At 36.9% G+C, this 27,817-nt stretch overlaps 1 protein-coding gene across 3 annotated transcripts in view; it reads left to right on the top strand.

The window, feature by feature from the left end:
* Positions 1 to 27,817, top strand: part of MSH3 (mutS homolog 3) — a 219,803-nt gene that overhangs the window by 149,171 nt on the left and 42,815 nt on the right. For all 3 annotated transcript variants that reach the window (XR_002522614.2, XM_031666743.1, XM_031666744.1), the window contains exon 20: positions 6,622 to 6,779. Coding sequence is in view for 2 of the 3 variants with exons in the window: in XM_031666743.1 (XP_031522603.1) it covers positions 6,622 to 6,779 (158 nt within the window). In the remaining variant the exon portion in view is untranslated. The remainder of the gene's footprint in view (positions 1 to 6,621; positions 6,780 to 27,817) is intronic.

Here is a 27,817-nt window from a genome sequence, read left to right on the forward strand (position 1 = left end):
TGAAATAAGTATGAGCTATATGTTTAAGAAATATTAATAAAAACAAATAAGATTGTTGTATACATAATTTTTGGTAAATCAGGGAGTGACAGAGGTCATAGTGATGGTGGGTTAAATCAAGGAGTAAATGTTTGTGTAGTGAAGATTGTTAAGAAGCACCTCCTACTACCATGCAGCTCAAAAACAATACATATGGCAGACTTGCTTATCACTTTTGTGTTACATCAGTTTATTGTCATGCATTTGTATGATTATCACATACCTTATGAATTTTTACTTGACAATAATTTGTATTCATTCATTTTCCAACCCTCTTATTCCATTTCAGAGTCATGGGTAGCCAGAGCCTATCCTGGCAGTGCAGGGCACCAGGCAGGAACCAGTCCTGGACAGGATGCCATCCCATCACAGGGCACACTCACACACACACACACTCAGACCGGGGCTACTACACCATTGAACGTAATTTGCACATCTTTGGCATGTGGGAGGAAACTGGAATACCCAGAGAAAATCCACACAGGCATAGGGAGAATGTGCAAACACAGTGCCCTGGCTGGGAATGTATTTTTCCTTATTAATTTTTTATAAAATGACATTGAATGAAATGACATTATTTGAGGACCTGCTGTATTTTTATTTTGGTTTTAAGTCCTTTCAGTAAAGTTTTAAAGTGTTCTCTATAAAGGGTTTTTACATCTTTTGTTAGATTAATTACTAAGTACTTTTTGTTAGTATATAGGTCATATCTTTTTTACAATAGTCTTATAATTATTTGCTGCTCTTATACAAAAATACAACTGAGTTTCCATCTTGATCTTAAATCTAGCCATTTTGCTAAAGATCCTGTCATTAATTATAACACTTTGTATTATATATGTATAATACTTTGTATAGAGGTTGGTTTTCCTTGTGGGCAGCCAATGACAATGGCAGTTTTGTTTTGTCTAATGCCTTTTTATTTCTTTTTATTGTCATGTTTTTCTATCTGGGACCTCCAGGAAAATGTGGATATCGTGTCTTGATTGACCTAAGGAAAGGTTTCTACCATCTCACCATTAAGCCTGTGTTTGCTACAGGTTTTTGGTAGCTATCCTTGACCTGGTTGAAGAAGTTGTCTAAGGGTCATTTTGTTCTCTCAGTCACTCCCCACTTACTGGTGGATGGTGTCAGGAAGAAACCTGTTTCCCAGCTAAATAAACATTGTTTAAATATTAGAACTGTGAAGTCTAAATTTTCATATGATATTTTTTCTATATATACAACGAATTAATTTTTGCATATCAATTAGTTCTGAAATCCTAAAGTTCAAATAAACTAAAAACTTCATTCTGTATTAAATTCAGGAGAAATAAAATGCTCAAAGAACACATACACGATTGTATAGTTTTAAAAGCCAGCAGTTTCTGTGTAGTTCAATATAACAATGTTATTCCTTTTGAAAATATTGGAAAGTGTCAGACTTGCTTGTTCACTTTGGGTAATACATCTTTTTCACCAATGTATATACAATTTAAATTCAGAAGAGAGTAACATTTCTATTCATGTAAATGCCACACACATTGTTTTACTCATCAGGGCCTTCAAATAAGTTTCACATCTGACTTTGGCCCAAGCCAAATGTATTTTCATTTGTTTTAGTTCATTTCTTCTGTTTCAGTTAATTCATTTATAGGGCATTAGGACTTCATGTGGCTACTTTGGGCATCTGTTATTTTTAAGAATTTATGATTTATAAAAATGATTATAGCATTTATAGTTTCAAAGGAATTTCATATATATTTTCTTAATTGTTTTAAACTTTACAAAATGCACATAAGGCTAGGATTTCTATTATTATTAAATCTTACAGATGAGAAATGAAATGTATCTAACCAATGGGTAAGCCAGAAATGGAACCTCAGTCTTCTAACTCTAAACGGTATTATAATATGCTTTACCACTAGAAATCTGATTTATTAAGTTATTTTAGTTGACCAAATTAATACTTTTAAAGAACACACTGTCAAGTTACTGATTCTCACTGCATGAAAAAGCCAAATTGAACAGTAGGTATAAATTCTCTTATCTTTCAAGGTATTTGAAGGCTTAAGTTTTCTACAAAATAAAAAGTGTGTATTTTTTCTTTTTTTCTCATATCTTTTCTAAACTACCATTTAAAAACATTTCTATTTCTGCATTTCCATTGGTCACTCTCATGTGCTTGTTGAATTTGGTAATCCTGTTGGAGACAGCTCCTTTAACAATGCTGTCACAGTTCAGGGAGCCTTGGCATGACATACGTAACCCTTGTGTATGGTATTCTCTCTGGCATTACATTCTTACATTACATTCTCTCTGGCATTGCATTCTTTCACTTTCCATTTTGTACTTTTCTCTCTTGCTTTATTTGTATGTAGTGTTCTGAAGTCCAAGTAACAAAATGTCATTTGGAAGTTATGTGAATTATTCGTAAATTACATAAATATGTTTGTAAGGAGTTATTGAATTGTTCGTGATGGTGATCCATGAAATAACTAAGAAAATTTGTTTGATTTTTAATGATTTCAGCCAATGAAAAAGTATAGAAAATAGTATAACAGACACCCATTTACCCATCACACAAATGTCATAGAGATTGACGTTTTGTAATATTTAGGAGTTTTTTTAAGTAAATAAAAAATTACAGATACAGCTAAGGTCATACATAAATAACTGCTATTCCTTTTTCTCCATCTTCACCTCTTAACCTACATGGTAACCATTATCCTGATGTTGTTTATTATCCTTATGCATGGTTTTTATTCTTTTGTTTGACATATATATATATACTAGCAGCATATAATCATCTTTTGTGTATTTTAAAAAATATACATTAATGTCTCACTGAACCTTAGTATTCTGCATTGTAAATAATTGTTTTAATAATTGTACAAGTAGATCTATTTGTTTTCCTAACAATAGACAATTAGATTATCTCTATTTTTGTCAGTTATGAATACATACAAACAGTACTACAGTGAACAGTTTTATACATGCCTTTTTGAGCACTTGTATGTTTCTTGGATAGATATTTAAAAGAGGAATTGCTGGGTCATCTAGACCAGTGTACACGATCTTTAACTTTACTAGGCATTTCCAAATTGCTCTCCATATCTTCCCAGCACACTGTGTTGAAAAGACTGTCCTTTGTCTACTGTGCTGCAATGTCACCTTTGTCAGAAATCAAGGAACTGTATACATGTCAGTCTGTTTCTGTGCTTTCCATTCCACTGGTTATATATGTATATTATTGTGCCAAATCACACTTCTATAATTGCTATAGCATTATAATATTGAGTCATCCAGTTCATGAACATGGTATATTCCTTCACTTAATTAGGTCGTCTTTAATTTCTTTCGATAATGTTGTGTAGTTTTCTGTGTAGAGTCTTGCTCATTTTGTTAGATTTATTCCTAGGTATTTGATTTCGTTTGATACTATGGTAAATTGTATCATTAAAAATGTTTTATTTTGAATTACAGGTTGAGCATTCCTAATCTGAAAATCTAAAATCTGAAATGCTCCAATGAGCATTTCCTTTGAGCATCATATTGTTGCTCAAAAAGCTTTGGATTTCAGAGCATTTTAGATTTTATTCAGAATGCAAATATTTCAAGATCCAAAAAATTGAAATTGGAAACACTTCTGTCTCCAAGTGTTTTTGGATAAGTGATATTCAACCTGTATTTGTTGCTAAAATATAGGGGAAAAGTTGATTTTTGAATACTGAACTTGTATCTAAAGTTCAGTTTTTAAAGATTTCCTTGGATTTTCTGGGAGCACAATCATGACGTGTAGGAATAATGAGTTTTATTATTTGCTTTCTAATCCTTATACCTTTTATTTTTATTTCCCTTTCCTGCCCCAGTTTTTTCTTTTCTTTTCTTTTCTTTTTTTTTTTTTTTGAGATGGAGTCTCGCTCTGTCACCCAGGCTGGAGTGCAGTGGCGCGATCTCAGCTCACTGCAAGCTCCGCCTCCTGGATTCACGCCATTCTCCTGCCTCAGCCTCCCAAGTAGCTGGGACTTCAGGTGCCCGCCACCATGCCCAGCTAATTTTTGTATTTTTAGTAGAGACGGGGTTTCACCGTGTTAGCCAGGATGGTCTCGATCTCCTGACCTCATGATCCACCCGCCTCAGCCTCCCAAAGTGCTGGGATTAAAGGCGTGAGCCACCGCGTCCGGCCTCATTTTTTTCACAAGTGAATGTTGAATTTTTTCAAATGCTTTCTCTGTGTTATTGGAGATAATTGTATGGTTTCTTTATTCTGTTAATATGGTGAATTACATTGATTGGCCTTTGAATATTAAACCAACTTTGTATTTCTCGAAAGCTCTAAGTGGTTTATATAACCTTAGATTGACTTATTAATAGTTTGTTAAGAAGTTTTGCATGTATATTTATGGGTGAAATTGGTCTGTAATTTTTCTTGTAATGTTCTTATCAGGTTTGGATATCAATGTTCTTGATATCCAAATCTGAAATTATTTGGGAAAAATTCTTGTTTTGTTCACTAGAAGAATTTTTGTAATATTGGTGCTATTTCTTTCTTAAATGTTTGCAAGAATTCAGTAGGGGTGTTCTCTGCATTTAGAGTTTTTCTTGTGGGCTTTTACAAATTTAATAAATATAGGATTGTTAGGTTTTCTATTTCTTGTGTCATTTTGTGATTTTTAAAAAAGGAGATAAAGACATGTATTAAAAAAGAGATTAAAGAGATATAAAATATTTGATCATGTCAATATTTGATTATTTTATGACAGGCTTATTTTTTAATCTCTGTAGAATTCATTTTGTTTTTATCATTAGTTTTATCATTGTTTTATGACATGCTTATTTTTTACTCTCTGTAAAATTCATTTTATTTTTATCATTAGTTTTATCATTCTGCTTATATGAAACTACTTTCCAGGTTCTTACTGTGTTAAGCTCTTTCTGTCACAAGAAACAGATATACTCAAGTTCCTTCAAGTAATGGAGATGTATTAGGTGCAATATAAAGCCATATGGTGCCATAAGAGAAAGGAATTACACAGGAAGAGAAGGATCTCTAGCACAGTTTGGCATTAGGGAGACTGGAAATGTGTAGCTAATTAGAATACGATACAGCTTTAGGGATGGAACAAGTTTTCTTTTTATCCCCCATTAGCAACACTTTATAAGGCTTTACTTTGATACCCAGTTGTTTATGTGAAGTTTCTCACTTCATTTTGGCTTTTATCTTTCCTTCCTTTCATTACTAACTATCCTCTTTACCCCTGGTCTAAATAATTTTTCATCGTACCTTTTATTTTCTCATAACTACTTACTCATGATCCCCGGTGCCTTGTGGCCTGTTTCTGTGATTCTTTTTAGCCTCTCTTCAAGCTACCAGGTAACTGAACCTGTCTCATTCTCGGTTAACTCCCAAAAGATTATTTGATTGGCCTAGTTTGAGAAGCTTTTATGCTAGGCCCATTGGCTGGTTCTGGCTTTTTTTTTTTTTTTTTTTTTTTTTGAGATGGAGTCTCACTTTCACACGTGCTGGAATGCAGTGGCGTTATCTTGACTCACTGCAACCTCCACCTCCTGGATTCAAGCGATTCTTGTGTCTCAGCCTCCTGAGTAACTGGCATCATCACACTCAGCTAATTTTTGTGCAGTTGGGGTTTTGCCATGTTGGCCAGCCTGGTCTCGAACTCCTGGCCTCAAGCGATCCACCTCCTTGGCCTCCCAAAGTGCTGAGATTATAGATGTGAACCACCATGCTTGACCGGCTTGGCTACTCTTGACCAGGCAGCTATTGCCAAAGGGTGGGATTCACATAGCACAGAGCATGGATGCCCTGGGCTAACTCCTCTGCCAAGGGCTGTATTTGGACAATTTCCCTTAGCAGGGGTGTGTACCTGGAAAATACTATAATTGATCAATACAGAGAAGTTCTAGAAAATTAAGTTGTTGCAAGAGTTATAGTTCTGCCTCCTCCACATGCTCTGGTGAATGCTAGTAAATAATTAAATGCTGATAAAGCAATGTCTAGAATTTGATGTTATAAATATCTTTTAATAGTCATCTACCTGTAACTGAAAAATTGCTGCCAAAATTATATGTGCTGCCAACCCCAAATAGGGCTGTGGGCAATTAGATATGTAATACCTGTTGTTTTAAGATGGACAAATGAAAATTGATAGACTTTAAACATAAGCAATAGGTAGAACATGCACATAGGCAGATTAAAAAATGCTTAATGAGAAAGCCATAGCAGTTATCCACTTCTGGTCTTATTTCCTTTTTAATACCCAGGAACAGCTGTGTGTGCTGCTAGGAATTTACTTTTCTGCAGTATCACACAGTTCAGGTTGAAGGACTCTATTTAAAAGCTGGACAAAAACCACCTTCTATTTTCTGTTTTCTTTGCAACTATGGCCATGAGACACAGTTCTGGTCAGTGAAATGTAAGTGTTCTGGGAGGATCCTGGATTCTGGAGGACCGCTTTCCTTTTGTGATATTTATGTTGCAAAGTAATGTTTTGCCTAATGCCTTTCCATTTATGAGACAATTGTGGATATTATCTAAAAACGTTTCTGGTACAATAAGTGAAATTCCTTTCTAATTTTTAGGAGGACTCAGAGAGAGTAATGATAATTACTGGACCAAACATGGGTGGAAAGAGCTCCTACATAAAACAAGTTGCATTGATTACCATCATGGCTCAGATTGGCTCCTATGTTCCTGCAGAAGAAGCGACAATTGGGATTGTGGATGGCATTTTCACAAGGTAAGTACGTTAATTTAGTTTGAATATATTCTTGAAAATAAGTCAAGCCCACATTATCACATGAATTTTCCTTTTGTGTACATATTTAGATGCTCTTAAAGCATTCATCATTTAGGAAAGGTCAGGCACGGTGGCCCACACCTGTGATCCCAGCACTTTGGAGACCAAGGCAAGAGGATCACTTGAGTCTAGGAGTTTGAGAGCAGCCTGGGCGACATGGAAAAATCCCATCTTGACAAAAAATCAAAAAATTAGCCAGGAACCTGAGGTGGGAGGATCACCTGAGGCTGCAGAGGTTAAGGCAACAGTGAGCCAAGGTCACACCATTGCACTCCAGCCTGGGCAACAGAGTGAGACCCTGTCTCAAAAAAAAAAACCAAAAAAAAACTATTTTTATCATGACTGATAATACTAGAAAGAACTTAGGAGTTAATTTTGTCCAGTAGTTTCCAAATTATTTTTAGTTATTGAGTTCTTTTTTATTTTATTTTATTTATTATTATTATTATTATTTTTTGAGATGGAGTTTGGCTCTTGTTGCCTAGGCCAGAGTGCAGTGGCACTATCTCGGCTCACTGCAAGCTTCACCTCCCCAGTTCAAGCTATTCTCCTGCCTCAGCCTCCCGAGCAGCTAGGATTACAGGCACCCGCCACCATGCCCAGCTAATTTTTGTATTTTTAGTAGGGACAGTGTTTCGCCAGTTGGCCAGGCTAGTCTCGAACTCCTGACCTCAAGTGAGCCGCCCACCTTGGCCTCCCAAAGGCTGGGATTATAGGCATGAGCCACCACACCCAGCTGAGTTATTATTTTGAAGAAAACCTTTTGTAGAAAATAAATATTTAAACAGATAAAAACAGATCTGCTCTGTCTTCCAGGGGTAGAAGGCTTGGAGACTTGGCTGTTAGGCTTTGTAGAGCACAGTCTGAAAACTAGTCCATCCTTCCCATTTTAGGTGCAGACCTGAGACAAACTGCAAAAGGCATTGGACCGAGATCATTTTGTTGATATCCCTTTTTACTCTACGAACATTACATGCAACTAAGTCTTACCCTCAATGTGTAAACCTAAATTTTATGCCATGTTACGAATATGAGTGAAACATCCTGGTTTCACTAAGGAGAATTCAGAGTTTAATCTGTTTAACACCTTCTGATTTATCAGTTCTTAAAGCATTGTGTATATGTCTTACATGTACATTTCTAAAAAGTAAATACAGTCTCTGTGCATAGTCAAGCTCTGTGTATAGAGTGTCTGAGTTGTTGTCCAGCTACATATTTATATAATATTTGATTATGGAATCAAATCAGAATATATCACATGCTAATATTGATATTCTTGAGTAGACACTAAAATGCTTTAAAAAACTTCATTTTCCATCTGAGAATGAACAAAGTACCCTGAATTCTGTTTGATGCCGTGTCACCAAATAGGTGTTATTCTGATCCCCATATATGTTTAACTCAAAATAAGAAATTTAAAGAGTCTTTCTTTAGTTCTTAAGGCTGTAATTCATTTTCTATTTTATAAGAGAAACAAACCAGATATTTTATTTTGGTTACAGTATTAAGGAAAGTAACAGAGATATTTAGTGAAGAAAAAAAAAGAGAAAAAAAGAAAAAAAGTATTGGTCAATATAAGGGGATTTACCTGGAAGGGAATCTTGTTACTGAGCGGAATATCAAGATTGTTTGTAGATACAAGTAAAAGAAGGGTTTATTTTTGTCATATAAGGAGAAGGCTGGAGGTGGGTAGCTGCTTCTGGTGTTTCAGTGGCTCTGCCATTTCACTGGCCTTTCCCTCAGAGTTATAAGATTGCTGCTGCAGCTCCAGGCATCACATTCCTATTCACATGAGGTAAAAAGGAGACGCGACTGCCATAGCTTTCCCCACTGCCCCTCTGTTTGTTTTTGTTGTTGTTGTTGTTTTGTTTTGTTTTAGGACATCAGTAGGTTTTTAGGATCCTCTCAGAAAACTTACATTTCAGTGACCAGAAGTATGTCTCATGGCCGTAGTTGCAAAGAAAACAGAAAATAAGAAGGTGGTTTTTGTCCAGCTTTTAAATAGAGTTAAGCACAGTAATTGGGAATACAATCAGTGGTAATCAGAAAATAGTTTCTGTCATAGGGTGTGAAATCAGTAATAATAGTAACAGCTAAACTTTATGATATCTTTACAATATTAGTGTAATATTCTTATCAAGGTACAGGCACTGTTATGTGCACCTTATATAGAGTACTTTATGTAAAGTACATTCAGCGAGTACATGTCTAAGCGTGCTAAACTATGCTAATTTCAAGAAATTGGAGCATTTATTCATTCATCCGACATGTACTAAATGAATACCTAACATATGGCAGTCACTGAGAATACAAAGGAACCACAGTTTTTGATTTCATGAAAGCTACCTAGTGGAGAAAATCAGCATTAACCAAATAATCACATGCAGAAATGTGAAACTGCAGCTATGACAAGTCTATGAAGGCTATATGCAAGATGCTGGGTTAGGCTGTGATCCTGGGATATGACCTGGTTGGGGACGTCAGGGGAAGGCTTCCCTTAGCAAGTAACTTTTGAGTGCCTATCTGAAGGATGAGTGTAAGAAGGAAGGAAGAACATTTCAGAGAGATCATGTGCAAAAGTCCTTTAGCATAAAAAACGTAGACAATGAGTGAAGGCTGGTCCTCCAGGAGAGCAAGATTCTAGGTGAAGCATAGCCATGTTAGGAGTTTATCCTAAGAGCCATGGTAAACTGTTGAAGAATTTTAACCAGGATTTTGCATGATTATGTCTGCATTGGTTACACTGTAAAGAACGTCTGGAGAGAAAACCAAGTAGATCAGAGGAACCCAAAGAGCAGGCTCTTTTGGTGGTCCTGGTGAGAGGATCAGTAGCTTGGATTAAGTTTGTAGTGCTAGTTTAAGTGGAAAGGAGTCATATTTGAAATATATTTGGGAAATAAATCACCAGGACTTGGTGATAGATGGGGGTATGGCAGCTGAGATACATGGAGTTGTCAGAGATGACATTGAGTTTGTGCTTCTGAATGGTAAATGCTGGCATTTGCTAGAAAAGGATGATGTTTTTTCATAGATTCTGACTTTATCTTTGTATATAATAAGTAGAATTATTCTGAGACATTCAAAGGGAGCTATTATGTAGTAGGCAGTGGATATAAAGTTTAGATTTCAGAGACAGAGATCAAAGGTAAAGATGTAAATTTGTTGTGAGACATTTTTGTGTACATGATTGGGTGTGGATGAGATCATTTTGACAGAGAGTATAGTGGAGAAGATTAATATTCTGAGACTGAACCTTAAAACTGCTGAGATTTCATAGTTGAGTAAGAAGTTAAGATTGAAAACCAACAAAAGAAGTGTAGCCAGAGAAGCAGGAGAAAAAACAGGACATTACAGTGTCACGGGAGCAAGGGAAAAGAGTGCTTCAAGAAGAAAAGAAGTGGTCAGCAGTGCTGAAAGGTTAGGTGAGGTGAAACCTGAAAAGTCACCTTTGGTCTTAGCAAAATAACGGTCACTAATGACCTTAGCAGGAGCTGCTTTCGCGGAGTGGTGGGGCCACACTCCAGTTAAAAGAGAGCTAAAGAGTGAGTTAGAGGTCAGGAAGTAGAGGGCGTTAGTACAGGTGATACTGCGAAGGCTGGCCAGGAAGAAGGCAGGAGAGATCCAGTGAGGGGCTTGTTTTGTTTTTAAATGGTAGACTTGAACGTATTTCAATAGGATATCCAGTGGGATGTGTTATACCCAAGAATTTATGATTCTAAAAAAAACAAAAAATTAATTGATCACCTTTGGAGGATCCTAGAATGAATCCTAATGATATTTAAAATAAAAATTTCATTAGTCACTTTGGAGGATGAAAACTGAAAAAGAGAAAGATCCAAGCAGGTATCCTATCTTTTCAAATAGGTAACAGGGGGAAGTTTCTCTTTATGGAAATGTTCCAACTAATAAACAAAGCAGGAATAAGAATTAGAGTATCACCCTTTTTGCAACCCCGATGTGATAACAGGTTTAAGTAATAATCAGAAATGGCTGCTAATGTCACCAAAGAACAGACAATCAGACATTAGGTAAAAGTTTGTGACAACTTATGATGTCTTCTGGCCCAAAAAAATCAAACCGAATAGTCAGGCGCAGTGGCTCAGGCTTGTAATCCCAGCACTTTGGGAGGCCAAGGCGAGTGGATCATCTGAGGTTAGGAGTTCAAGACCAGCCTGGCCAATCATGGCCAACATAGTGAAACCCGTCTCTACTAAAAATGTAAAAAATAGCCAGGTGTGGTGGTTAGCACCTGTAATCCCAGCTACTCCAGAGTCTGAGGCAGGAGAATTGCTTGAACCAGGGAGATGGAGGTTGCAGTAAGCCAAGATCACGCCACTGCACTCTAGCCTAGGCAACAGAGGGAGACTGTATCTAAAAAAAAAAAAAAAAAAAAAAAAATCAAACTGAAACTGTTCAGACCTCTAGATCTAGATATCAATTTACAAGAGAAAAAGAGAATAGAGGAACATGTTGAACACCACCATGGGGATACTGTCAGCAAAATCTAGACTATGGGAAACTGTAGGACAAATGGCTGGTGTTTTTTTAAACAAATAAATAGCAATGACAAAAAAAAAAAATAGTTGGGGAGAGAGGGAAGAGAACCTGCATATTAAAAGAGAGTTAAAGACCAGTCACCCAGTTCCAACATACAGATCTTAATTCAGTCCTGACTCAAACACATAAACCTTTGTTTCAAAGCACTAGTGAAACATTTAAAAATTTTTGAGCACTGACTAGATATCTAATGATACTGAAGAATTACTTTAAGTGAGATAAATAGTGCAATGCAATGGTTATGATTTAATAGAAAAATCCTTACTTTAGTGATACATGCTAAAATGTTTACATGTTACATGATCTGCTACCCAATATTTACATCACAGTAATCAAGGATGGATAGGGAAATTTGGTAGGATAGAGATGAAATGAGACTGGCCATAATTGATAATTGTTTGAGTTTGATAATGGCTACATTAGAGTTGCATTATGCATTTTTCTTTGTTGTACATCTTTGGATTTTTTTTTTTTTTTTTTTTTGAGACAGAGTCTCGCGCTGTGTCACCCAGGCTGGAGTGCAGTGGCGCGATCTCGGCTCACTGCAAGCTCCGCCTCTCAGGTTCACGCCATTCTCCTGCCTCAGCCTCCGAGTAGCTGGGACTACAGGCGCCCGCCACCACGCCCGGCTAGTTTTTTGTATTTTTAGTAGAGACGGGGTTTCACCATGTTAGCCAGGATGGTCTCGATCTCCTGACCTCGTGATCCACCCGCCTCGGCCTCCCAAAGTGCTGGGATTACAGGCTTGAGCCACCGCGCCCGGCCACATCTTTGGATTTTTTATAAGTTTTTTGTTGTTGTTGTTCTAAAGTTCATGGGATTTAGCCATTTGAGAAAGAAACGAGATCTTCGTGTAGGATAGGCATTGTTTGAAACTGTGGGTATGAAATCAGTGCATTGAATTGCAATTAGCATTTTGGGGCAATACTTCCTAGATTGTGCTTTGTGTACCACATCATAGCATATCAGGATGCAACCAATATCCAGTTGACCCAAATAAGCTTTTTTTTAAAAAAAAAAAAATGCAGTAGAATGGAGTAGAAGAAAAGATATCAAAATCATTAATTTATAGCATGTGGCATAGAGGTGGAGTTATGCAATAAGAAGGCCATTACATTTTCATGTCATCAGTAATGATATAAAAATTATAATGGTATTAGGAGATGTTAACATTGGCCCAATAATGAGATTTAAACTCTGTTGTGCTAAAAACATATATATATTTTGAGATGGAGTTTCGCTCCTGTCGCCCAAGCTGGAGTGCAATGTCATGATCCCAGATCACTGCAACCTCTGCCACCTGGATTCAAGCTATTCTTCTGCCTCAACCTCCTGAGTAGCTGGGATTACAGGCACCCACCACCACGCCCAGCTAATTTTTGTATTTTTAGTAGAGATAGGGTTTCGCCATGTTGGCCAGGCTGGTTTTGAACTCCTGACCTCAGGTGATCTGCCCGCCTTGGCCTCCCAAAGCACTGGAATTTCAGGTGTGAGCCACCGCACCCCGCCAAAAACATGTTTTTATTAAAACCTTAGTGTGCTATAATTTTATGCTAGACATTAGGGATACAAACCTGAATAAGATAATTTACCTGTCTTTAAGGAGCTCAAGTGCAGTAAGGGAGATGGAGAAGCAAATCTTTACAATTTGGTAAGACCATGCAATACTAGAGAAGTGTATGTGTGTGTGTGTTTATTTGCTTGCTCATTCATTCATTCATGCTTATCCTGCCATCTTCCAGAAAGGGGTGAGGCAGCTTGCAGAAAATTCAAACTAGCATAAGTGAATAAATAAGGATGAGGGCTTAAAATGGAGCCACGACTGAGGCTTAAAACATCAATGCCTAACACTGCTGTGGATAAGCCATAAATCTGGTTCAGAGGTTTCCACAAAGCTAAATTTGTTCAGTTAAATAGTTCACAGGGCCCAGAAAACCAAATGAATTAATTAGTTAAGAAGAAATTTTTATTGTGTTTGACAGCAATCTTTTAGTAATAAAATCAGCTAGAAGAATATATTGGGTAGTATCACATAGACCAGGTTTTACTGGGTCCCGTTGGTTAGAGTTTAGGAAACAAATGTTCGATTATGTTATTCTTGGATCACAGGCTCCACTGAGACAGAAATGGTGCTTGTTCTGCATACCTTTGATCCCCTATTCCTAGTACTAAGTAGATGTGCAGTAAATATTTGTTTAAAAACTGACAATAAAAAATTGTAATATAAATAAGATGTGTTGACATAACTCTGTTTCTTAGTCCAGATTTCTGGAATCTGACTGAAACATCCCCTTGTGATTCAAGCACCATCTAAAATAGTATATTGGAGCTTCACTAAGTTTTGCCACAGGACTCAAAAAGTCATCAAATTTCTATGTAAGGTTCAGTCTTACAAAGAAAACACTTAAGTTTAGGTATGTGGCAGAGTAAGTTATTAATACACAGGGAAAGAGCAAAACTTCCAGTGTCATGGAGGTGGAGACTAATCATGGAGATTAGTCTGTCCTGACAACACTCTGTGTACCAGTGCACCTTTGTGATGCTGAGTAAGAGGAGATTGATACTTCATGAAGGTCCAGGTTAAGCTTAGTTTCTCAGTCTGGACTCTGGTCCCTAAAGTGGGAAGTCTCAGGCAAATCTGAGTATCAGACCATGCCAGCAATTCAACTCTCTTAACCTGCTTCTTTCTCTGTAAGATGGGATAATCATGACACTTATATTCCAGGGTGTTGTGTAGTTTAAATAATGCATACGAAACAATCTAGTATCTGACATATAATAGTTCCTCGGGAATATTAGTTATAATTTTAAGTCCCATCTCTATGACACTTACTCTGACCATTTCATTCCACAATGGTCTATTTATGGTAAACTCCTAATGCCCTATTTATTTGGACTCTGAGTTATTTCAGTATCTATCTTAGTTCATAACTGGTTATCCCATGCCATCATGCTATTGTTCACTATTTGAGGGAAAGAACTCTACTCCATTGTGTATCCCCTGTCCCACTCAGGATGGCAGTAAGTATAGCTATTAATATAAATTAAAATCAGTCAGAAATGAAATTATTTTCACATTTATATTACATTGTTTTCACTTCATCCTGGAAGTTTTCATTAGTCTGAAACATACCCAGAGATACTGATCCCATATTTCAAAATTGACCACAACTTTAAAGCATTAATTAATTAATAAAGAATTACATGTGCCAGTTTAAAAAGAAATATGCAGATTATGGAGATTTAAATACTGAAATATGGGACATATTCCTGTGCTCCGCCATTCGAGTAGCTGTTAGTTTATCAACCTTCAGGTCATGTTTATAGAAGCAGTCTGCCATAGGCCCTGTGTCCCTGCGTATTCTTACTGAGTATATCAAGAAAGCCCCAATTGCTTTTTACATGGGCCATTTATTTGTCAGGGTTGTGCTTGCAGCAGACAACCTGGAGGGATAAGTTAATTCCCCCCTTAAAGAGGAAGCTTGCTTCCCTTGTTGTATGTACAGCATCCATGGTACGTCATCCTCACAGGACTTGAGGGCTAATGCAAACCAACATGAGTAATAAAGTCTTTTGTCTCTGACTCAGTGGCCTTGTATCTTCTGCTGGCATCTATGAAACCAGTGGTATTAGGGTAACTTGTTAGCTTTTAAGTAGAGTAAAATCCTAGACTTTACACAGTTTTTAATAGGTCAATAGGATTCTCAGATCTCTTGCTAATATTAATTACCTGCAAAATGTGAGTAAACCAGCTGTGTATGGGAAAGAATGGGGGCTTTAGATCTAGAAAACTCAAGATTCTGTACAAGTTCTTCAGCATCCTGGCCATGTGCAAGTTACTTCATCCTTCTAGAACCCTGAGAGAAGTACTGTGCCATAGTCAAAAGAATCAGACATGTTATATATACTTGAGTACAAATCTTGCTTTTCCCTTTTAACAACTCTGTGACCTTTTTCGAATTACTACTTCTCAGTGTCTCTGTTCTTTTCCTGTAAAATGGAGATGATACTACTTACCCTCATATATTATTGTGGGAATTAAATAAAGTACATGAAAATGCCAGACACATAGTAGGTACCTAGTAAATTTTAGTTTTTTTTTTCTTCCAGATTCTATGCCATTAGTATTTTAGATTTAAAAGTCTGTCTTCATATATGTATGAGTATAATACTCAGTTTTCTAAACTTAGCATCAGTTTTTGCATCTATAAAACAAAAAGTTCGATAATACTGACTTCACAAGGTTGATTTGAGATAAGTTGTAAAAGGATGTGAAATCACTATGAAATGCTCCTCTTAGTTAGTCTCTTTGAAAGAAATTGACCAAATCTAATCTCCCTGATACTTTCCCTCTTGGAGTGCTGTGGCCGTAATCGAATTGAGAATCCAGGAACCTAGAGGTATTGGGGGCACCCCCACCCCCGATATTCAATGTGAGTTCTTTTCTATTTCCCTAAGCATCCGCTGGTCTGAGAAATAAAGGGAAAGAGTACAAAAGAGAGAAATTTTAAAGCTGGGTGTCCGGGGGAGACATCACATGCCGGCAGGTTCCGTGATGCTCCCTGAGCCGTAAAACCAGCAAGTTTTTATCAGCAATTTTCAAAAGGGGAGGGAGTGCACAAATAGGATGTGGGTCACAGAGATCACATGCTTCACAAGGTAATAAAATATCACAAAGCAAATGGAGGCAGGGTGAGACCACAGGATGGGGCGAAATTAAAATTGCTAGTGAAGTTTCGGGCACGCATTGTCACTGATAACATCTTCTCAGGAGACAGGGTTTGAGAGCAGAAAACCTGTCTGACCAAAATTTATTAGGTGGGAATTTCCTCGTCCTAATAAGCCTGGGAGTGCTACAAGAGACCGGGGCTTATTTCATCCCTTTGGCTTCGACGGTAAAAGACAGCCATCCTTAAAGGGGCCATTTCAGAGGCCTACCCTCAGGGGCCATTCTCTTTCTCAGGGATGTTCGTTGCTGAGAAAAAGAATTTAGCGATATTTCTCCCATTTACTTTTGAAAGAAGAGAAATATGTTTCTGTTCCTCCCGACTCACTGGCAGTCAGAGTTTAAGGTTATCTGTCTTGTTTCTGAACAGTGCTGTTATCCTGTTCTTTTTTCAAGGTGCCCAGATTTCATATTGTTCAAGCACACATGCTCTACAAACAATTTGTACAGTTAACGCAATCATCACAGGGTCCTGAGGCGACATACATCCTCCTCAGCTTACGAAGATGATGGGATTAAGATATTAAAGTAAAGACAGGCCTAGGAAATCACAAGGGTATTGACTGGGGAAGTGATAAGTGTTAATGAAATCTTCACAATTTATGTTCTGAGATTGCAGTAAAGACAGGCATAAGAAATTATAAAAGTATTAATTTAAGGCACTAATAAATGTCCATGAAATCTTCACAATTTATGTTCTTCTGCCGCATCTTCAGCCGGTCCCTCCGTTTGGGGTCCCTGACTTCCCGCAACATAGAGGCACCACCCACACAGAATGGGATGATGGCAGTGCCTTTCCTCCTGTTCCTCAGGAAGTGGCTGGCTTGGAAGGTGGTCGCATAGAAGATGCACATCCTCCTCCATGCTGAGACTGCCTTTATCTCATGACCCAGGAACAGCCTCAAGGAACTGGCCCAATTGCCAATCACTGTGTGAAAGAACAAATAAGCTTTAAACCTTGTCAGCACCACATTTGTTGTTTCAGCATAGTAGGATTCATTCTCAATTAACTCCATCAAACATACCAGTTTTTTAGCTACTTTGGGATATATTTTGCAGTGACTTGGTCCTGGTGGGTAGTGTTATTTGGAAAGATATGCTTGTTACAATATGTGAAAAAGAGCCAGTTACAAAGCCTGGCATTCATTTCACTTTTGTATGAGTAATTGTATGTATAAATATATGCAGAGAAAACCATCTAGATGGAAGGCTTATTCCAAAATACCATGGGGGATATGGCTTTATGGTGATTTTTCTTTTCTTGTGTAAATTTTTTAATTTCTAAAATAAATGTGTAAAAAAAAGTAAAACTCCTCACCCTCACAAATTACCAGTATTGGTCAAAATGAGATGTTTTATAGGAAGCTGGTGAAATGCTTACATGGTCACTGTCTGGCAACTCTTTTTCTGGGGCAAATATCTCTGTCCTACCCAGGGACATGGAATTTGGGGTTTTAAGCTTTAGACCATCCTGGGCACTTCAATATATCAGACCTTACACAAAGTTTTTCCCAGACTATAAGTAACCCTAGTTCTTATTCCTTTAGGAGTTGATGGCATTCTGTCTGGGAGAGAATACAAGATTCAGAGATTTATGTATTTAATTTTCATAATAAAACACTGCTCATATGGCACTCTTACACTTTTTTTGTGTGTGTGTGTGTCTTTTTGTTGTTGTTGTTGTTCCTTTTTGTGGAGAACAGGGTCTCGCTATATTGCCTAGGCAGGTCTCAAACTCCTGGGCTCAAGCTATCCTCCCACCTCTGCCTCCCTGAGAGCTGGGATTACAGGCATGAGCCACCACGCCCAGCTCATATGGCACTCTTAACCCTCAGTGCACATTCAATTTTTTTTTTTTTTTTCACGGAGCTTTAAAAAAAATATTGATGCCTGAACCCTACCTCCAGAAATCTTAAGTCGGACTGGGGCAGTGTCTGAAAGTCACATTTTTAAAGTGTCCCAGATGATTTTTAAAGTGAAGCCAAGATGTGGAAGCACTTCCCCAAGCCCTTGCTGGAGAAATCGTGTGTTGAATTATAAAAATAATATATGCTTATTATGAAATGTAACAGTGTACTAGGGTATGAAGTGAAACAAAAACACCCCCATTCTCCCCAGGTCTACCATGTTTCTTTAGGTAACATTTCACAAGTCTACAAGTATACATCTTTCTTTTCTAAAATGGTATCGTACTAAGCATTGCTATTGTATAACTTGCTTTTGTTTCCTAATATGTGGGAGACATATTTCTCTATCAGTTTATACAGATTAATCTTGCTCTTTTTAATGACTGCAGTGTATCTGGAGTACTCCTTGATTTCTTTAACCTCCGAGAGTTCCGCCTGGGACAGGCTGCCCTTTAGTATATGGGACATGTTCCCTATCCGTTCCCCTGTGCTCCCCTATCTTCCTGTTGTTACCACTGGAAAGGAATCTATATGGACTACATTAAATTTTATCCTTAGGATATAATTATATCCCATTAAATTATATCCCTAGGATGTAGTTTAATATTATGCCCTTGTAGCTTGCGTTTATTTTTTAAGAAATAATTCAGACATATAGTAATCCTCCATGCACCTTCCACCCTACTAAAGAAATAAAACACTAGAATGCAGTCGAACCTCTAATCCTCACTAATCCCATTGCCCTCTACCCTATCCATAGTAAGTAACTGGTTGTCCTTGACTTTGGTATCCATCCCATGCATCTCTCTACATTTTTACTCATTGATGTTTTTTGAAACAATGCATGGAAGTATTTGGTATGCTTTTAAACTTTATACACAGTGTATCACACTATATTCTTCTGTAAGTGGCTTTTCCCCCCTCAGTGTTATATAGTTACAAAATTCATCCATATGGGTACATATACTTTGAGTTCATTAATTTTTCCATTAATTATGAATTATGATGGTCTATTTTATGAATATATTACTCTTCACTTATTTTTCTTGATATGATGCCAATTTTTTGCAAATATAAACAGTCATATTTGTGACTTGTCTCATACTCCTAGTGCACACAAGGGAGTTTTTCTCAATCTAGGAGTGGAATTGTTGGATTGTAAGGAACATGTGTCTTTCATGTTCTCCAAGGAGGCTGTATCAGCTTAGAATCCCACTACCAGTGTTTAAAAGTTTGTTCTCATGCTTAAAATAGATTAGAATAAGAAATACTCATTTGATGATATTTCTATATATTCTCCAAAATTGCTCATAAGAACATTTTCATTTTTATTAATGTCCTTTACATGAAGTACCATGTGGTAAATTATTTTTTTGTTAATGCTAGGAACATTTTTTCTCTCCATGTGCATACTGTGCCTGTTTACAAAAAGATTTGAAGCAATTTATTGGCCTTTTCTGACAAACTGCCAGACTTCCTGCCATCAGCCAGTGGCTGCTTCCTCTTTAATTCCTTTTTGTCTTGGCTGCCAAGACAGCAAGAGCTAAACTCAAGGCTCAGGTGTGAAAACAAATTTGGTTTAGTTTTCCCCTTCGCTTCTTATATGGGAGTATTTCTCTAGCGTCATTCTTAGAACAGCTGCATCAGAATCTTGGGGATGCTAGTTAAAAATGCTACTTACTAAGCCCTTTCACACATCTTTTTAATTGGAATCTCCAAGGTGGTACGCAAGAATTAGCAGTTTAAAAGCTCATGCTAAGCTCAAATGTAAGAATCTACGGTATGGCTTGTAATCTTAGTTTCATGTAATTCTTTCGTTAGAATATGTTGTTCTAAATCACTTCAAATGCTTTTTGTACTCAATGGAAAAAATATTAAAATCTAGCAGAATGAGATATTTGCATAAGATTTAGCTCCAAGCTTTGTCTGTAAATTGATTCTGTTATCAATTTGCCATTTAGAACACTAGGTTTAAATCTGTGGATTCCATAAATATTCATTGAGTGCCCACTATGTGCTATACAGTGTGCTAGAAGAAAAAGTAGTAAATAGATGAAAAGCTATAAACAGACAGGAGGTTAGGAATTTTTTTTTTTTCTTTTTGAGACAGAGTTTCACTCTTGTTGCCCAGGCTGGAGTGCAGTGGCATAATCTTGACTCACTGCAACCTCTGCCTCCTGGGTTCAAGCGATTCTCCTGCTTCAGCCTCCCAAGTAGTTGGTATTATAGGCTTGTGCCACCACACCCAGCTAATTTTTGTATTTTTAGTAGAGATGGGGTTGCACCATGTTGGTCAGGCTGGTCTCGAACTCCTAACCTCAGGTAATCCACCTGCCTCGGCCTCCAAAAGTGCTAGGATTACAGGCGTGAGCCCCTGCACCCAGCCTCCAGAATGTTTTATCTGAATACTCTAACCTCACATGAATCTTTTCCTGAATAAGAAACAGGTTTTTTTTAAAAGTAGAGTTTTGGCAAACACATACATTTGCCTCTAATGGATATATCTGTGCATTATGATATGTGTACTCATCAATGAAATATTTCTAGACCCGTATTTCCAAGGATCATTAACATCCTTGAATGCATCACTGAGATAAGATGTTTATTATCTTGATGAATATGAACTTAAATCTCATCTAGCCTTTTAGACTCAGTAATTAAGTTTCAGAAAAGCAATGAATTATTAAGTCTCATTAGAAAACAGTTTGAATAAAGCAAAACAATTGGCCTCTTCTCTCAGCATAATTTATTTCTATTAAACATTAGTGATTAATGTTGGTGAAAAGGGGTATTTACTCCAAGTGGCCCATAGTTAACAATTTTCATGCCATGCTACTTACATAAACTCCCTCTTCTGACACCCAGCTTCAGAGAATGCTGTGTATTCAGAGTGGCATGAGTGTGTTTATCTTGAAAGAGAATTGGAAGGTAATAGACATTCAAGTACTTAGTAACTGATTTGTTTGCCCAAGTTAGTGTAATTCAGAAAATATTTATTGAGCACCTACTGTGGAGTATTTGTACTCTATACAAAATATATTCTTTATGGACAGAAAGAAAACATCTTGAATCAGTCCACACCTTCTAATTAGTTGTAAATAGCCGTACTAAAATCCACATGATAAGTGAGCACTAAATGAGTAAGTTGTTATGATTTTATTGGCGTTAGAAATGTTGTCTTATGAATGTCTCTGTGCTTTCTTTAGCTCTTGTAGCTGTGTCCTCTATTCTTAATTTACTGAGAGTTTTTATCATGAATGGGTGTTGGATTTTGTCAAATGTCAGACAAATCTCCTGATTGAAGATCCCCTGGAGATAGATACTGTTGTAGTAGGTATGATGAAGGAGACCTTTAGACACTATTTTTTTAAAAAAAGACTTTAATTTTTTAGAGCAGTTTTGGGCTTACACCAAAACTGAGAGAAAGGTATAGAGAGTGCCCATCTACCCCTGCCACTGCCCCTGCACAGCCTCCCCTATTTTCAACATCCCCTGCCAGAGTGCTCCCTTTCTTACAATTGATGAACCTACATTGACACATCATTACCACCCAAGTCCATAGTTTACATGAGGGCTCATTGGGTAATTTATAAACAAAGTAAATTTATTACAGTTCTGTAGACTGGGAAGTCAAGGTCGAGAAGCTACATCTGGTATGGGCCTTCTTAACTCCATCATAAAATGTCAGAAGGCATCACATGGCAAGGGGGCTTACTAGAAAAAACCAAACTGTCTTTTACAACAAACCCACTCTAATGAAAGTAACCTACTCCCATGATAGCCCATTAATTCATTACCCCTTAATCCATTAATCCCCAAATGGATTAATCCATTCCGAAGGGCAGAGCCCTGATGACCCAATTACCTCTTAAAGGCCCCACTTCTTAATACTGTTACATTGGGAATTCAATTTCAATGTGAGTTTTAGAGGGGACAGACATTCAAACCATTCTGCCCCTGGCCCCGCAAAATTCTATGTACTTTTTGTATACAAATACATTCATTCCATCTTTATAGCCCCAAAGTCTAGAGTCTCATCTGAATCAGATGTGAGTAATGCTGAAGGGACAATTCATCTTGAGGTAAATTTCTTACAGCTGTGAGCCTATGAAATGACCATGTTATCTACTTCCAAAATAAATGGTGGGACAGGTGTAAGACATTCTCATTTCATAAGGGAGAGATAGGCAAGAAGAAAGGAGTAACAGGTCCCAAGTAAGTCCAACACCCAAAGGAAAAACTAAGCCTTGAGACTTAGTTTATCTTCCCTGGTTCCATGTCTTGCTTCCTAGATACACTGGTTGTGGGGATTGGATCCCAGGGCCTCAGACAGCCCCACCACCTAGGCTTTCCTGGGCTCTCCCAGGCTTCAGTTCTCACAAATAAGAGTCAAGTGCCTGCAGCTTTCACAGGCTGAAGCTAAATGCTGGTGGTTCTACAGTTCTGAGATCTCAGCAGGGTTCTGTTCTCACTGCTCCACTAGGCATTACCCCACTTGGGTCTGTTTCTCCTGGCTCTGGCTCTGACCCCACATTTTCACCTGGCATTAATCCACGAATGGATTAATTCATTTATGAGGGCAGAGCCCTTATCACCCAGTCACCTCTTAAATGCCTCACTTCTTAATACTCTTACATTGGAGATTGAGTTTCAACATGAGTTTCAGAAGGGGCAAAATTTGAACCAAAGCACTGTTTATTTTCTTTTCCTGTCTTATTGCATTAACTAGTACTTCCACTACAGTGTTAAAAAGGAGTGGTAAGAGGTGACAGCTTCCCATTTTGGCTGATCCTGGTTGGGAAGGCTTCAAGTTTCTCACCATTAAGTATGATGTTAGCTATAGGTTTTTATGTGAATATTCCTTATCAATTTGAGGAAGTTCTCCTCTATTCTTAATTTACTGAGAGTTTTTATCATGAATGGGTGTTGGATTTTGTCAAATGCTTTCTGTGTATCTGTTGATATGACCATGTGATTTTTCTTCTTTAGCCAGTTGATGTGATGGATTATGTTAACTGGTGATCAAATGTTGACCCAATCTTGCACACTTAGGATGAATCCTACTTGGTTGTGGTCTGTTTTTCTTTTTATACATTGTTGGATTCATTTTGCTAATATTTTATTTAGGAATTTTGCATCTATGTTCATGAGAGATATTGGCCTGTAGTTTTCTTATAATGCCTTTGTCTGGTTTTGGTATTAAGGTAATGCTGGCCTTATAGAATGTGTTAGGAAGTATTCCCTCTGTTTCTATTCTCTGAAAGAGATTGTAGAGAATTGGTTTAATTTCTTCCATAAATATTTGATAGTATTCACCAGTGAAGCCATTTGTGCCTGGTGTTTTCTGTTTTAGAAGGTTAATAATTATTGATTCAATTTCTTTAATAGATACAGGCCTATTCAGATTGTCCCTTTCTTTTTGTGTGAGTTCTGACAGATTGTATCTTTCAAGGATCAGTCTGTTTCATCTAGGATATGACATTTGTGGCCATAATACTGTTTACAGTATTCCTTTATTATCTTTTTAATGCCCATGAGATCTGTGGTGATGTCTCCTCTTTTATTTTTAATATTAGTAATTTGTATCCTTTCTCTTTTTTTATTAGCCAAGCTAGAAATGATCAATTTTCTTGATCTTTTCAAAGAATTAGCTGTTGGTGTTGTTGATTTTTCCCTATGAATTTTCTGTTTCCAATTTCATTGATTTCTGCTGTAATCTCCTCATTTATTGTCTTCTGCTTACTTCTGATTTAATTTACTTTCCTGTTTCTGGTTTGCCCTGGAACTCTTATTTTTAAGAATCTCTACAAGTGACTCTGATGCACAAATTTAGGAGACATTGTTTCCATTTTAATTTCTTACATTTTATAGGAAGAAAAACTGAGGATCAGAGAGATTTTGTCTTACATGAGGTTATAATGTGTGCAGTTATAAGAATGCATCCTCTGGTTATATTGGGTTCCCCTGTATTCATCTTATTAATTTATCTGATTAATCTTATCCATGATGACGGATTAATCTTATCTTCCTTTGACAACCTTAATTATGTGTAGTTTTCCTAGCTAAGGTTAAGGTTGAGTGAAAGCATTTGCTCTGTTAATTATTTTTCTTTGCATTTCTTGGTACTTTCCCACAGAGTGTACTACTAGCTATGTTACAGGATGAGTTGCCCAATCAGCACAGTGTGGATTTTCTTTGGAGGAAAATACCTGTGTCCTTCATAAGTGTCCTACACATGCTTTATAGATAGGTCCAGTGAACACTGTCATGTGAGCCAGTAGAAATTTAGAATTTTTCTGGATTGTTCTCCTGATTCTCATCAGTGTTTCCATGGAAATTGAAAGATTACTACAGTGGTTTATGCTTGATTATATGTGCAGTTTAGTATTATAACTTTTATAAATAAACTTTAAATACTGTAGTGTGATCTTGTCGCAACCATTAGAGAGAAGGATTATATTAGAGGAACTTTTTGTCTATTATAATACAGATGCTTCTCAAGTTAAAATGGGACTGTGCCCTGATAAACCCATCATAAGTGAGAACCATCATAAATCAAAAATTCACTTAATACTTAAGTAAGCTCGTTATAAAATTTAAAAATAATAAGTCAGGGATTGTCTTTAATTTTACTCCTGCCAATAAATGTTTTTCATATTGCTAGAAGAAGGCTAGTCATTTCTGCCTTGTCTTAACAGAATGATACAATATAATTCTTAAATATATCATTTGTGATTTTTAAAAATAACTTTTGTTTTTCTAATTACACAAGTAATGCATGTTCATTATGCAAAATTTTAAACTCAAAAGAAAAATTTTTAAATCACTTGTAATTCCACCACCTGGAGATCATTGTTGTTTAGGTAGATGGCCTTCCAGGCTTTTTTTAAACGCACACATGTAGTGGTAAATCATTTGTAATTGCATTCCATTTCTAAGTTAATGTTTATGTTTAATTAAATACAAGACAAATTTACTAATTCATGCTTTTTATGCCTTTTAAATACCATATGTTGCCTACATATCTTTCAGTAATTGGTATTCTCTTAGTCTTTACTCTACTTGGACTTTAGTTTTTTGGGGTGTTTTTCTTCCTTACACCATTCTTCTTAAAAGTTAGAGTACTTTGTTAGGAAATTAGTTATCTTTTGTAAAATGTATGTAATATACAAACACACACACACACACACACACACACACACACACACAAAAAAAAGAAGAAGCTTCAACTTAGACATCCATTTTGGACAGAGTTCTGCAAAGTTTTAAACAACCTGAAGTGAATGGGAACATCTTCAATTTCAGAAAGCACACAAAATAAACTATCACTGAAAACCCTCCCATACAAAGCACTTAGAGGATAAATCTATATTCCACTTATATGAGATACCTAGAATAAGCACATTCATAGAGACAGAAAATAGAATAGAGGTTTTCCAGGATGGGGAAAGGGGAGAGTAAAGAGTTACTTTTAATGGATACAGAGTTTCTGTTTCTGTTTCTGATGAAAAAGTTCTGCAAATGGAGGCCCAACATGGTGGCTCATGCCGTAATCTCAGCACTTTGGGAGGCCGAAGTGGGCAGATAACCTGAGGTCAGGAGTTAAAGACCAGCCTGGCCAACATGGCGAAACTCCGTCTCTAGTAAAAATGCAAAAATTATACAGGGTGGTGATGCATGCCTGCAATCCCAGCTACTCAGGAGGCTGAGGCAGGAGACTGCCTTGAGCCTGGGAGGCAGAGGTTGCAGTGAGCTGAGATTGTCCCACTGCACTCCAGCCTGGGCAACAGAATGAGACTCCATCTCAAAAAAGAAAAATTCTGCAAATGGAAAGTAGTGATGGCTACACAACATTGTGGATGTTAATACTACTGAACTGTGTATCTAAGAAATACTAAAATGGTAAATTTATTTCATATATATATATCTCATAAGTTTTAAAAGCACTTGAAGTATGTCCAGTAATCCTATTGTAACAGGAATAATCATTGCCTCTTTTTAATTTTTAATACAAATTTTAATACAATTTTAATATTTAAGCTGTAGTTATCATTCAATATGAAAAGTCCTCTTTTCCTAATTGAAGTATTTCTCCCTTATACTAGCATTTTTCTTGCAAAAGGCCCAGAGATTGTGATTTGAAGAGACAGAAGCCCACTCTGTTTGTCTAATTGAGAGACATCTAGAATATTATCACAAAATATTAAGATCTCATAAAAACAAACTCTTTTTCAAAATTTCAATGAAAGTGTTTTTGATTTTAGAAACTGACTCAAAAAAGTAATAATTTCTTTTCTTCATTAATGCTTTATTAAGCTTTGTTGACCTAAATAAGGGTTATAGGCGAGGAGGAGAGTAGAGGGATTAGAAAGATTAGTCAGCTGCCACTCCTAAAAATATCAGAGTGATTTTTTTTCCCCTTAATCACATAACTGTAACCTTCTGTCTACTCAGAGCAAACTAACTCTAAGATGAAACCTAAAGAATGGATTTTTCATTTTTTACTACATTTGCCTGTAAATACAGACAGCATGATAATAACATATGCTGTGGAATTCCCTAAATCTCTAACATATTTTAATATCTGAAAATTTTAAGGATCATTGTTTAGTATAGTATGTCTTACAAATGATTGTTGATTTAATAAAAATCTATAAACTTTATTGTTTTTTCTTTTTCTTTTTTCTTTTTTTTTTTTTTTTTTTTTTGAGACGGAGTCTCACTCTGTTGCCAGGCTGGAGTATGGTGGTGCCATCTCGGCTCACTGCAACCTCCACCTCCCTGGTTCAAGTGAGTCTCCTGCCTCAGCCTCCTGAGTAGCTGGGACTACAGGAGTGTGCCACCATGCCCAGCTAATTTTTGTATTTTTAGTAGAGATGGGGTTTCACCATGTTGGCCAGGATGGTCTCGATCTCTTGACCTCATGATCCGCCTGCATCAGCCTCCCAGAGTGCTGGGATTATAGGCGTGAGCCCCCGCGCCTGGCCAAACTTTGTTGTTAATATATATCTTACCTTGCTTGTAAAACATTTTAGGCGTGAGCCACCAAGCCCAGCCAAACTTTATTGTTAATGTATGTCTTATCTGGCTTCTAAAACTGATTTTAGGCATGAGCCACCGCGCCCGGCCATCTTAGGCACTTTATTGAGATATTTACAACATAGCAGAATAATAAGAGACGAGAATGGTATCCAAAGACTCTGGATCAGGGAGAAAATAAGAATTGAATTATGAGATAAAGCCAGGTATCTATTTATTATTATAAGATGTTATTCAGTTGTTTTCTAGTAATCAAACTGGAATAAATAAACTATACATTTCTTAAAGGAAATTAACAGAAAATACGTTTATCAATAAACAGTTCCCACAATTATAAATGCATACGTCCCCAGTAGCCTTGATGACTGGTTCATGAGCCAGTATTTATTCAGTGTGTACAGGGCAGCATTGCTGCTTCCATTGCTGCTGCATCCATACCATCAGGTGCTATGGAAAAATAGAATTGTAATAGAAAATGTGTTGGCTCCTAATGCAATGTGAGCACTCCTTCAAACTGCCCTCCAGGGTGCAAGTCCCACAGAGCCACTTCTGAATAAGAGGCCTAATAGTGCTGGGTTCTTAACCAGAGTGAACATCATTCATTGTATCTAATCTGCAAAGTGAATTTTCTTATAAAATATTAAATTGTTTTTAATTAAAAATATATTTTAAATATTAAAAAAAGTTCTAGAAATGAACAGTAGTGATGGCTACACAACCTTGTGGATGTTAATACCACTGAACTATGT

This window comes from Papio anubis, chromosome 5 (genome assembly GCF_008728515.1).
Source record: "Papio anubis isolate 15944 chromosome 5, Panubis1.0, whole genome shotgun sequence".
NCBI lineage: Eukaryota > Metazoa > Chordata > Mammalia > Primates > Cercopithecidae > Papio > Papio anubis.